General features: G+C 46.7%; 1 protein-coding gene and 1 pseudogene across 1 annotated transcript; one reads left to right on the top strand and one right to left on the bottom strand.

The window, feature by feature from the left end:
- The first annotated feature begins 3258 nt into the window (after window positions 1-3258).
- On the top strand, window positions 3259-5053 carry LOC100282512 (chlorophyll a-b binding protein). The gene is made up of 5 exons (NM_001155421.2): window positions 3259-3592; window positions 3704-3741; window positions 3853-4156; window positions 4289-4499; window positions 4588-5053. The coding sequence occupies exons 1-5, from the start codon at window positions 3351-3353 to the stop codon at window positions 4603-4605; spliced, it is 813 nt and encodes a 270-aa protein (NP_001148893.1). The 5' UTR covers window positions 3259-3350; the 3' UTR covers window positions 4606-5053.
- Window positions 4665-7918, bottom strand: LOC103633340 (nucleolar complex protein 2 homolog; annotated as a pseudogene).
- Between the last annotated feature and the right edge of the window lie 3865 nt (window positions 7919-11783).

The raw sequence follows: 11783 nt of genomic DNA on the forward strand, positions 1-11783 counted from the left end.
CTGTCACCAAACCACTGTCGCCCCCTCTTACCCATCTTTCAGGTAAGGTTGCTAGACACTAAGTATATAAAACTAATTACCAAAGCCAGAGCCATGATAGCACTCGTGATTGCACTTTTTTCCTTGATGATCACTCCATGTTCCATTTAACACAATATGATCTTGTTTAATCATCGGATTAACAACAACAATATAAACTTAATCTCTAGAACATTAATATCATTGAAAGGAGTGCCAGCATATAGTTAAAGTTGAGCAATAGCGAAGTTACTAAACATAATTTTAATCCAAGGTTAAACAACGAACAAGGTTGGTATTTTTAGGTAATTCTATTTAGGCAAACCCATCAAATAATGCACATATCCAAAAGTAAACCTTATTAAATGTATTATTTGGGATCAGACAGAAAATATAGGGGGAGAAATCAACTTGCCTTGCTCAAAAGTATCACGTTGATCTTCTTCAAACAAATTTGGGTCCTCTACCACTGAATCCGCTTCTAATATAGTCGCACATACAAAAAGAAAACATACACCAATAAATAAACATACATCATTCAACAAATAATAAAACATACATTATACAATCACACTTATAAAATAAAAACATCCCAATATAAAACTTGATTCGTAACTATAATATAAACCTAACCATATCGATGGTCATTTTATTTGTTATGACATGAAATACTAATTGTTTTGCTTCAATATTTCCCTAGAGAAAACTATATGGCAAGTTAACTATGGAAACATACACTATATGGATTCATTTATAATAATATAATGCTAAATCAAACTTTATGGAACTAGATAATTAACAAATTAATTATTGTATTTCTACTGAAAGCACGTGGGTTATATTTTCTTTTATTTGAAAAACTGTATTAAAATACTATAACGTTATTTATAAGACACAAGCTTATAATTCATTAAAGGGATTATATTAAACTACTATTTAGATTATAGTAGACATGGTCACAAACTATATCATCCGGCGTTAATAGAAACTCTACTATTTCTTAGCGAATAACCAATATGCATATATTGTGCATGAATATATGAGTCTTGATTATAAATCTAAATCATAAAAAAGTAATTATATAGTAATTTTTCTAGTATATTTGATTAAGAAGAGGTGGTCTACTATTCTTTTTAACTTCTTGTTGTATCAAAGCTATATCTAAACAATGAGAACAACTATAATATAAATTGATTTGCGAAATACAAACATTGCCAGAAAAAGGTATTTTAACATGTCTAACACATAATTATAAAGTTTATAGTACAAATCTCTATTTAATTTGTGCTACAAATACACATTTTATATTGGAAGAACTATAGCAGGGACCTATACAAAATTAAACATAGCTTGCAGGGGTAGATCACAAAATTTGCTGACTTCGGTGGTCCTCCAGTGGCGGACGGCTCCGACGATGAACAGAGACAGAGAGCGTCGGCCGCGGGCTTCGCGGTAGAGGAGAGGGAGAGCGCAGAGTGAGCTTGGATGGCCAGGAAACAACTCCACGGGGCATGGGGCTTTGATTTATACGGGGCATGGGGCTTTGATTTATTTGGAGGGGAAGAGAGCAGAGGGGCGCAGAAGAGGGCGAAGGCCGACGACGGCCATCAACACATTAATAGTGTTGGCGTTCACAAAGAAGAGTGGGGAGATGAAGAGGAAAAAGGGGCGGTCATTTCCGTTGCACGGGGAGGCGGAGAGGCATGGGGAGGTGAGACGTCGGGCGGCGCAGGGCAGGCGGGGCGCCGGAGCACCGGGGCGGTGGCGGCGCCGCGCCGTGCTACGCACGCGCGAGAGCACGGTACGTGCAGCCGGGCAAATGAAGGGAAGCAGGGGCCACGTGACTGGGAGAGAAGGGGAGGGGAGACAGGGAGAGGTCGAGAGGAGGGGCACGAGATGGGCCTAGTGGTCCGGCTGGCCGACTAGTGCTAGGTTTTCATTTTTTTGAATTTCTTTTCTTTTCTAGAAAACATATAAATAACTATATTTAACTATTTCAAAAATATAATAAATTCACTAAAAATATTTACAAATAAAATTACTAGATATATATTTTTAGACCAAAGTCTATTATATAAATTAATTGGATTTCGCAATAAAGAAATACTACAAATAAAATCCTCAACAATCATTAGCAAACAAAATCATGCTTTCAAAAAAATGAATAGATCAAACACTTAATTAAAAAATAATTTATTCAAAAGATTATATATATACATATATATATATGACATTATTTTCTTTATTTTAAAATTGTTTTCTCTCTACTAGTTTTAGCAACTAATGTTTAATTTCTTTTAAGTTTTAATTGATGGATTTGAGGTGTTACATATTCTATATATCGGGGAGAATGCATGTAACTTGTATTATCCATTGGTAGGTCCTCAATTTGCTTCCACCATTTGATTCACCTAAAAGGCCACCACCCACCAGTAGCCGAGCCTCAGCTTTTTCTGGAGCTGGCAAGCAGCCCTCATGGACCTCATGTGATTTATATTCACCCAAAAAAAGTTTTTCAGAAAAGAATTTGTATATATTTTCGTCAACTCTATTTTATCTCTCTTGCCATTAACATCGTGTCACTGGATCTAATACGTGATACGTTGTGTTAAAACATTGCGAGAACTTATTTTTTTTCTTCTTTTGTGATATGGGAGGCAAATCTGTCTTTTTTTTTTGTCATGGGGTTTTGATTTATATGGAGGGGAAGTGAAATGAAACCTTTTTTTTTTGCCACCGATGCCTTCTATTCTATCTGGTGCCTCTTGTTCGCCGCGGGGCTGCAGCCTGCAGGTAGTCAGGCATCGCCGGCAGTTCCATTTCCATGACAACGCGTCGTCCGCCCGGGGTACTGGCCTGATTCGGGCACCCAGAAAGTTTGGCCTTTCTTTTGACAGTTGAAACAAGTTTTCCAAATTTTTTTTGGCCATGTATTACTATAAACAAGGTTTCGCCATTTGCCTATGTTTATTAGGAAGTTACATCCGGTTTGCTGCTGCCACCATTTTGTCAGCCCGTCACATTCATATCTTTTATATGGCTATTGCTCTTCCTTTTTGTAAAGCCGAATGAATCCGCGCGCGACATGGCACTTTGCCGATAGCTGAGCACCCTCCACGTCAGCGCGATCCGGCGCGCCAGAGCCAAACGAGCAGATTCTCCCGCGCCGCGTGGCACGAGGCGGCCGCGCCCGCTATCCCCTCGCGGATAAAGCCGGACCCACTCCGGCGCGCGCGCACCACGAGATCCCTTAAACTGCCGGGCATCACCCACCAGCCCACCGCCACCACACAGCTCCCACGCTCACCGACGCCACAGCTTGTGCGCGCGCAATGGCACTCGTGTCCGCCTCCTCGTCCTCCACCACCGCCGTCGCGGCGCTCCCCAGGAATGGGCAGCAGCGGGCGTCGTCGTCGTTGTTCTCCTCCTCCTCCTCTTCCTCCTTCCTCGTCGGCAAGACGCTGCTGAGGCAGGCCGAGGCAGCCCGGCCGTCGTTCGCCGTGCGCGCCGCGGCGGATTCCGACAGGCCGATCTGGTTCCCCGGCAGCACCCCTCCGCCGTGGCTCGACGGCAGGTGGGTGGCTGGTTCCTGGAGTCATCTTCGATTCATTCGTTAAAAGCTAGCGAGGTGGTTCGCATGTGACTGACAGTGTGTGCTCTTGTTGTCTCCTTGATGCGTATGCAGCCTTCCCGGCGACTTCGGCTTTGATCCCTGGGGCCTCGGTGAGTTCTGGTCATCGTTCAGTCTCTTCTCTTCTGCATTGCACTTGCACATACAATCTTCGCGCGATTGATAGCTAACTGTGGATGTGGTGGCGATTGATCTGTGTACAGGATCTGACCCGGAGAGCCTGCGGTGGAACGTGCAGGCGGAGCTGGTGCACTGCCGGTGGGCGATGCTCGGCGCGGCGGGTATCTTCATCCCGGAGTTCCTGACCAAGATCGGCGTCCTCAACACGCCCTTCTGGTACACCGCCGGCGAGCAGCAGTACTTCACCGACACCACCACCCTCTTCATCATCGAGCTCATCCTCATCGGCTGGGCCGAGGGCCGCCGTTGGGCTGACATCATCAAGCCCGGAAGCGTCAACACCGATCCCATCTTCCCCAGCAACAAGCTCACCGGCACCGACGTCGGGTATGTACATCTCTCTCTCTCTCTCCGTTTGCTTGCATCAGTCCGGCCGGCAAAAAAAAACAAGGAGTCGCTCGCTCGCCCTTACAAAAGGCTAACGATTAATTAATTATCCATGTGTCTGTTCTCTATAAGGTACCCTGGTGGCCTGTGGTTTGACCCGCTCGGCTGGGGCTCCGGCTCGCCGGAGAAGATCAAGGAGCTGCGCACCAAGGAGATCAAGAACGGACGCCTCGCCATGCTCGCCGTCATGGGCGCTTGGTTCCAGGCCGAGTACACCGGCACCGGCCCCATCGACAACCTCTTCGCCCACCTCGCCGACCCTGGCCACGCCACCATCTTCCAGGTCACCTGAATCAATTCGTCACAGCTTTTGTGCGATCGACGCTCTCGGTTACTGATTTGAGATTCTTGTTATTGTGTTCTTGATCCAGGCCTTCACCCCCAAATGAGGAGCTCTGATGAACTTGGCAGTTCGAGGAGTGCTACCACACATGCATGCATTGTTAGGTTTGATGGCCGATATGGAACTTTTTCTTTTTGTTGGGGGCGGACTACTGGGTAGACTGTCAACGATGATGATGATGATGATGAAATGTTCGTGGTGCGATGCATGGTGTACTTGTACTATGTTGTAACTAATGTAAAAATGCGATGGTCGTTAGATGCTATGTCCTCTTAATTAAGGCGGACCTACATGCAAGTAAGGATGCAAATAAGGGTATTCAGTATTTAATTGAATACTCATTATTTTTTGCAAAAAAATATGTATACATGTATATGTTACTAGCCAGTTGTTCATACTTTGCTACCATTGTTATATATCATATAAATAGGTATTGAAATATTTGTTTAAATATAATTATTGTTTATTTCTAAACACAAAGGTATATGTGGTCTGATGGTTAGTTCTAAATTTTTGAAGCAAAGGGCTGGGTTTTAGTGCTCGCTCTGCGCTATTTTTTGGGGCGGTGTGGTGGATGGATCCAGAGTGTCAGTGTCGAGGGTGAAGCCCTGGTAGCACCAGGTGCTCACATTAGGTTTTTAATAGAGTAGTAGGTGTGTGACTGTGTGTTGCAACGGAATATATAATACCATTGATAACTTATATAATACTATTGATAACTTATGTACGCCGAAGATATGTTAAGACATGAGCATGTGTTTCCCTTGTGCCTCTTAACATTATTAGCACACTGTTCCGTGCTTGTATGAGTCTTGTTAATTTGCATGTCTTGTCTCACCATCAATTCACTATGATATACAAAATTCATATGACAAACAATATCGATATCGTACAAATTATTTTAAAGAATTAATATAAAACTTCTAATAGAGGCAAGTATGTCGATAACCGTATATTAATCTAATTCTTTTTAGTGATATTAATAATTCCCTGTTATATGTTTGCAGGGATGATACATAGACACGGATTGTTCTCGTAATTTAATAGATCAATCACAAAGTTTTTTCGAAGAATCTTTACATCCTACAAAAAATCATAAAAGAACAAAACGTTAACTTTATATTATGTAACTGAAATAAACATACTCCACGTATTGTTCTTGTTCAGGACTTTAGACGTGGCACTGGGCGGCGAAGCGAAGAGCAAGCGAGCCGCCATTTCGGCGTGTTCAATCGGGTCGGTCATCAATGTTGAGCCGTCAATGACAGCCATGTCCGTTCGTCGCGTGGCGAAGCAGAGCAGTGAATGAAGTGGCCGTTCCTAACACGAGCGGCAGTACTACTACTCTGCCCGGCTAATGCTACATCGACGTTTAAATCAAATAATTGAAATATTTTTTTTTCCTATTCTCGTCTCATTATCTGATCTCACTTGACCCTGATGAGATGAGAGTAGGCCTAGATAAGATCCTTCATCTCTTTCCAAAATCTGTCCGCTTTAGGACTTGTTTGGGTAATCTTGATTGGAGTGGATTGAGGTGGTAAAAAGTGTATTAAAGTTTAATATAAACTAATTTTCCTTTCAATCCCTAAAATACACTTTAATCCACTTCAATCCCTTTTTACCTAAACAAGGCCTTAATGGTTTTGCAAAAGCTTCGGAGCCAAACAAGTGGAATAAAGGACATCTCAAAGAAGGCAATGGAGTAGCTCCATTGGGTCAAATGTTTAGCCAACTCATCAACCACAGAATAAAATGCAAGCTTCCTGAAAGGCACGTGTCTTTACTTACTGTTTTCTTGTCAACCTGCCAAGAAAAGAAAAATGTTACAAGCTTCTTCGAAAGGTGTGTTCCATAGCGAAATGATATAAGAAAATAGACCTGTTTAACACTGAACAAATTCATGGCTTTGCCAATACCATCTGGGCGTCCTCTAAGTTCTTTCATTTCAAGCATATCAAGAGCAGGGAGGACACAGGAATGAAGGTACCAGTGGCTTCGGCAATACAAATAAGCATTTTGACACCTAAAGTGCACAGGGAAGTAACGTGCGCTAGGTACGAGACATGCCACACCATATAGTATTATTTGTGTCCATGCCTCCACGGATAAGTTAGATGTCGGAATTCTTCCTTAGAAGTTAGAACTACATCCACACACAACACTGGTCCAAAGCACAAGGCAGAATATGTGTTGCCAATCATAATTTTTTTGGTAAGATTTCTTCAGAAAAAATGTCAACTCTATAGCAGCATGCAACATAAAACTGCAAAAAGTGTTGGACAACGAAAGGTATACTATTAACACTAGGGGTGGGGGGATAGCATTTTGTAAAGGTGAGATTTTCTCGATAAAACAGGTGGAAGAATACGGGGATTTACTTATTGGAGAAGAATAAGGGAGTTATTTAAGGTCATGTATTTTAAAGGTTATAGAGTATTAGTAATTGAGTGGCAGTATGAATAATACCTCCGCTTGTTTTTCGATGATTTGCTACTTTCTTTCTACCTTTTGTCCTTCACCGACTTTCAAAATAAAATGAGAGGCAAATATCTCTGTTAGGTCATAGGTAGACAACAAAGTTCTAGTACATGGCAATGAGTTCAATGGATACCTTTGCCCCCCTTTCAGTAAGAGTGCCCTTTAGGATAACCCCCAGTTGACGGGCGAAAACAAAAGCATGCTGATACGCACTTTGTCGATCCAGACTATATAATTCTCCGACACAATTTCCAGGGAATTGAATGTGTTGTTGTTTTGATCCGCTGATAGATTTGGACAGTTTGCAGTTCACCAAATAATCCTTATAGATACCTTGAGGCAAGTATCAAGGCAATCTGAACCTATTTGAATGCACAAGTCTCGAAGGAACATAAAAGAAACAAGAGGCATTGCACCTCGTCCTCTAGCCCAGGTATGGAGCAGAGCCTACAATTGAAGCGTGCAAACAGAAGTAAATAACAAACTTGGTAGATAGATAGCAGAGCAATGCCGAAAATAACTCAAAGCCAAGGTAAACCAGAAATTGTAACCTACACACCTTAACATACTTCCTTAGGAGCGATGGGAAAGCTGCTAGAAAAATAGCTGATGCTCTGACACGGTGTACATTAAATGCTATCATTTGCTCATCGTCCGTCTCTGTTATCATATGAAGCGCATTGGCAAGATAGATCCTCATAAGAGAGAAGAATAATCAAGCTCAAGAAACATACTTCAAGCTCTCCTTGCGGGACGATAGCACAAGCTCTCTAATGGACAACCAGCTCAGAGGATATACAGCCTAGCTAGCGAAGACCTTGCGATGGTGGTCTTTCGTTCACCTGAACAATGGAGAGGTGCTTTCCAACAACCGTCATGGTGGTGCAGTGTGTAGCTCATGTCGCCCATAAGACAAAATAGAAAATTACCCATACTAAAATTATTTTCAGTAAATCTCCCAACATCTGAAGCATTGACAATTAATGGTAAAATTGATAAAGAAGGTCGACCTTGGGGCAGTAAACAGGTTGGTGAGGAGGCGGATCAGTGGTTTCTATAGAAAGCACTAGGATCATGCTAAACGGTTTTACTTCATATTATTAAAACAATAAATAGATGCTAATCAACCCTACCTCCAGAGTGGCAATCGATCTCCATCTGCTTACACATTTCCACAAGCACAGAGTGCAAGCTCTGTCGGAATTTGGATCTGCCCCAAACTTATTCTCCATAAACGCATCACAAAATACACATGACAAAAAATACACAGAGTTCACTGAAACACAGAAACATAATTGTCCAGAAACTAACATACTGCACTGCAGTTATTAACCCCAACAAAATCTGAAACTGCATTCAACCTCAAATTGTCTACAACCCGAAACATACGCATATAATGTTCACATACAGTGTTGGCCGAGTTCACAGACATTATATCGACAGAAACAAATTCACAGTTCAGCTACGGCGTAAGGACCTCCTTATAAACGATATTCTTTGTGTATGTTACACCATTTATTGTAGACTTCTTTTTCACCTCCCTTCTTCATTTTCTCATCAGTGACTGGAATTACAAGTTTCTTCACATTCAATCGAGTTGTGGCCCTTGAGAGAGCAACATAGAGCTGGCCATGAGAGAACACTGGTTCTAGCAAGTACACAACAACATTAGGAATCATCTATCCTTGGGACTTGTTAACAGTCATGGCAAAACTTAGTCTTATCGGAATCTGCTTCCTTTTAAAATGGAAAGGGAACATCTCATCATCAGAAGGGCACATGGTATACGAGTCGCATTCCAGCATGCTGGCCAAGGACAATTTCAACATTAATACTGCTTTTTTGGAAACCACGAACCACCAGACGTGTACCATTGCAAAGTCCGTTAGTAGGTCTATATTCCTAAGCAACATGATTGGGCGCCTAACTTTGAGCTTTAGAAAGTGCGGGGGGTAGTCCTTAGGAGTCAGCTTGTTTAGAAATTCTGATGGGTAATAGTTATTGGGATCGTCCACCGTGGTGTCAAATCTATGGTATATCATCTGTTCCCGTTAGAAACGATTGATCATCCTCATATTTATCATATCCACCCAGTTGTTCTGAGTAGTCAATATTACTCTTGAAGTGATATAGCTTGTATTAGACATGTTTTCATTTAGATTGGGGTAAATGTCATCTATCAATTTGTCAAGGTCGCGGTCATCACCAATATATGGCACACATACCTCATCTGGAAGACGAACATCATCATTGTTGTTCACTTCCTCAGTTCCACCACCGACGCACAACAAATATTCTGCAAACCATGGGTCGCTCTATGTTCTCATGTTGCGAACAAGCTTTAGGTGGCACATTGATTCCCATAGATAAGAACTCCGTAGAGGGACAACAACTACCTGAGCCCTTGACCCCTTACGTACAATAGGTAGTAGTTGTCTGAAATCTCCCCCCAAACACAATAGTGTCGGGGACCATAATTAGGGGTACCCTCAAGGCTCCTAATTCTCAGCTGGTAACCCCCATCAGCATAAAGCTGCAAAGGCCTGATGGGTGCGATTAAGTCAGGGATCAGTCCATACGAAGGACTCGATCACGCCTCGCCCGAGCCTGGCCTCGGACAAGGGCAGCCGACCCCGGAGGATTTCCGTCTCGCCCGAGGCCCCCCTCCAGCGGCAAACGTGTTCCCGGCTCGCCCGAGGCCCTGTCTTCGCCAAGAAGCAACCCTGACCAAATCGCCGCACCGACCGACCAAGTCGCAGGAGCATTTAATGCAAAGGTGGCCTGACACCTTTATCCTGACGCGCGCCCCCCAGCCGACAGAGCCCAAGTGACCGCCGTCACTTCGCCGCTCCACTGACCGGCCTGGCAGAAAGACAGCACCGCCCGCGCCGCTCCGACTGCGGTGCCACTTGACAGAGTGAGGCTGACAGGTAGTCAGGCCCGGCCGCAGGCACCATAGGAAACTCCGCTCCGCCCGACCCAGGGCTCGGACTCGGGCTAAGCCCCAGAAGACGGCGAACTCCGCTCCGCCCGACCCAGGGCTCGGACTCGGGCTAAGCCCCGGAAGACGACGAACTCCGCTCCGCCCGACCCAGGGCTCGGACTCGGGCTAAGCCCCGGAAGACAGCGAACTCCGCTCCGCCCGACCTAGGGCTCCAACTCGGGCTAAGCCCCGGAAGACGGCGAACTCCGCTTCGCCCGACCCAGGGCTCGGACTCGAGCTAAGCCCCAGAAGACGGCGAACTCTGCTCCGCCCGACCCAGGGCTCGGACTCGGGCTAAGCCCCAGAAGACGGCGAACTCCGCTCCGCCCGACCTAGGGCTCGGACTCGGGCTCGGCCCCAGAAGACGACGAACTCCGCTTCGCCCGACCCCAGGGCTCGGACTCCGCCCCGGCCTCAGCCGGTAGTCTCCGCCTCGCCCGAACCAGGGGCTCGGACTCGACCTCGGCCACGGAAGACAGACTCGACCTCGGCTTCGGAGGAGCTTCCACGTCGCCCAACCTAGGGCGTAGACCAGCCACGTCAACAGGAGGCGCCATCATCACCCTACCCCGAGCTGACTCGGGCCACGGGGAACAAGACCGGTGTCCCATCTGGCTCGCTCCGCCAGATAGGCAATGATGGCGCCCCGCATACTCTGTGACAACGGCGGCTCTCAGCCCCCTTACGAAAGCAAGAGGATGTCAGCAAGGACTCAACAGCTCCGACAGTTGTCCCTCCGCCAGGCTCCATCGCTCCTCCGACGGCCACGACATCACACCAGCTGGGTGCCAAAATCTCTCCGGCTACCACGACGGCATGTACTTAGGGCGCTAGCTCTCCTCCGCTAGACATGTAGCACTCTGCTACACCCCCCATTGTACACCTGGATCCTCTCCTTACGCCTATAAAAGGAAGGACCAGGGCCCTCTTAGAGAGGGTTGGCCGCGCGGGGACGAGGGCGAGACACGCGCTCGCTTGAAGCCGCTCGCTCCCTCTCCCGTGTGGACGCTTGTAACCCCCTACTGCAAGCGCACCCGACCTGGGCGCGGGACGAACACGAAGGCCGCGGGATTCCCACCTCTCACGCCGGTCTCCGGCCACCTCGCTTCCCCCCTTTGCGCTCGGCCTCGCGCTCGACCCATCTGGGCTGGGGCACGCGACGACATTCACTCGTCGGCCTAGGGACCCCCCGGTCTCGAAACGCCGACAGTTGGCGCGCCAGGTAGGGACCTGTTGCGTGCTGACGAACAGCTTCCCGTCAAGCTCCAGATGGGCAGTCTCCAACAACCTCTCCAACCCGGGACGGTGCTCCATTTCGGGAGTCTTGAGTTCGTGTCCCTCGACGGCAGCTACGACATGATACTCCTTCCACCACCATGCGACAACGACAATGGCGGCCGACAGCCCGCCCGCCGGCGGCGGAATCGACGACGTCTTCCCCGCGTGGTGGAAGAACAACATTCGAGCTCACCCCGTCCTCTCCCCCGCCGACGGAGGAGGAGGCGGGGCAACCAAGGCCAAGCAGAAGGCAGCGCCTCGTCGGCTATCGAGCGAGTCGACGGCGCCAGCACCCCAACGGGGGGCGCATTGGGCATCGACCCTGCGCTTGAGACGAAGACGAGCGTCGTCTCCCCGCAACGCGCCGATTCCGGGCAAACGGACGACGCCAGCGCGCTCGCGAAAGGCTTGCTGGACGTCACCCTTGTACCTGAGACGACGGTGCAGTCAGTCCCCGACGTGACCTCATCGCCGCCCGTCGA

The sequence above is a fragment of the Zea mays genome, chromosome 7, assembly GCF_902167145.1.
Source record: "Zea mays cultivar B73 chromosome 7, Zm-B73-REFERENCE-NAM-5.0, whole genome shotgun sequence".
Taxonomy (NCBI): domain Eukaryota; kingdom Viridiplantae; phylum Streptophyta; class Magnoliopsida; order Poales; family Poaceae; genus Zea; species Zea mays.

Coding starts and splice junctions, on each gene's coding strand:
- LOC100282512 (NM_001155421.2), top strand. CDS start 3,351: ATGGCACTCGTGTCCGCCTCCTCGTCCTCCACCACCGCCGTCGCGGCG. Junction 3,593..3,703: donor CCGCCGTGGCTCGACGGCAG/GTGGGTGGCTGG, acceptor ATGCGTATGCAG/CCTTCCCGGCGACTTCGGCT. Junction 4,157..4,288: donor CTCACCGGCACCGACGTCGG/GTATGTACATCT, acceptor GTTCTCTATAAG/GTACCCTGGTGGCCTGTGGT.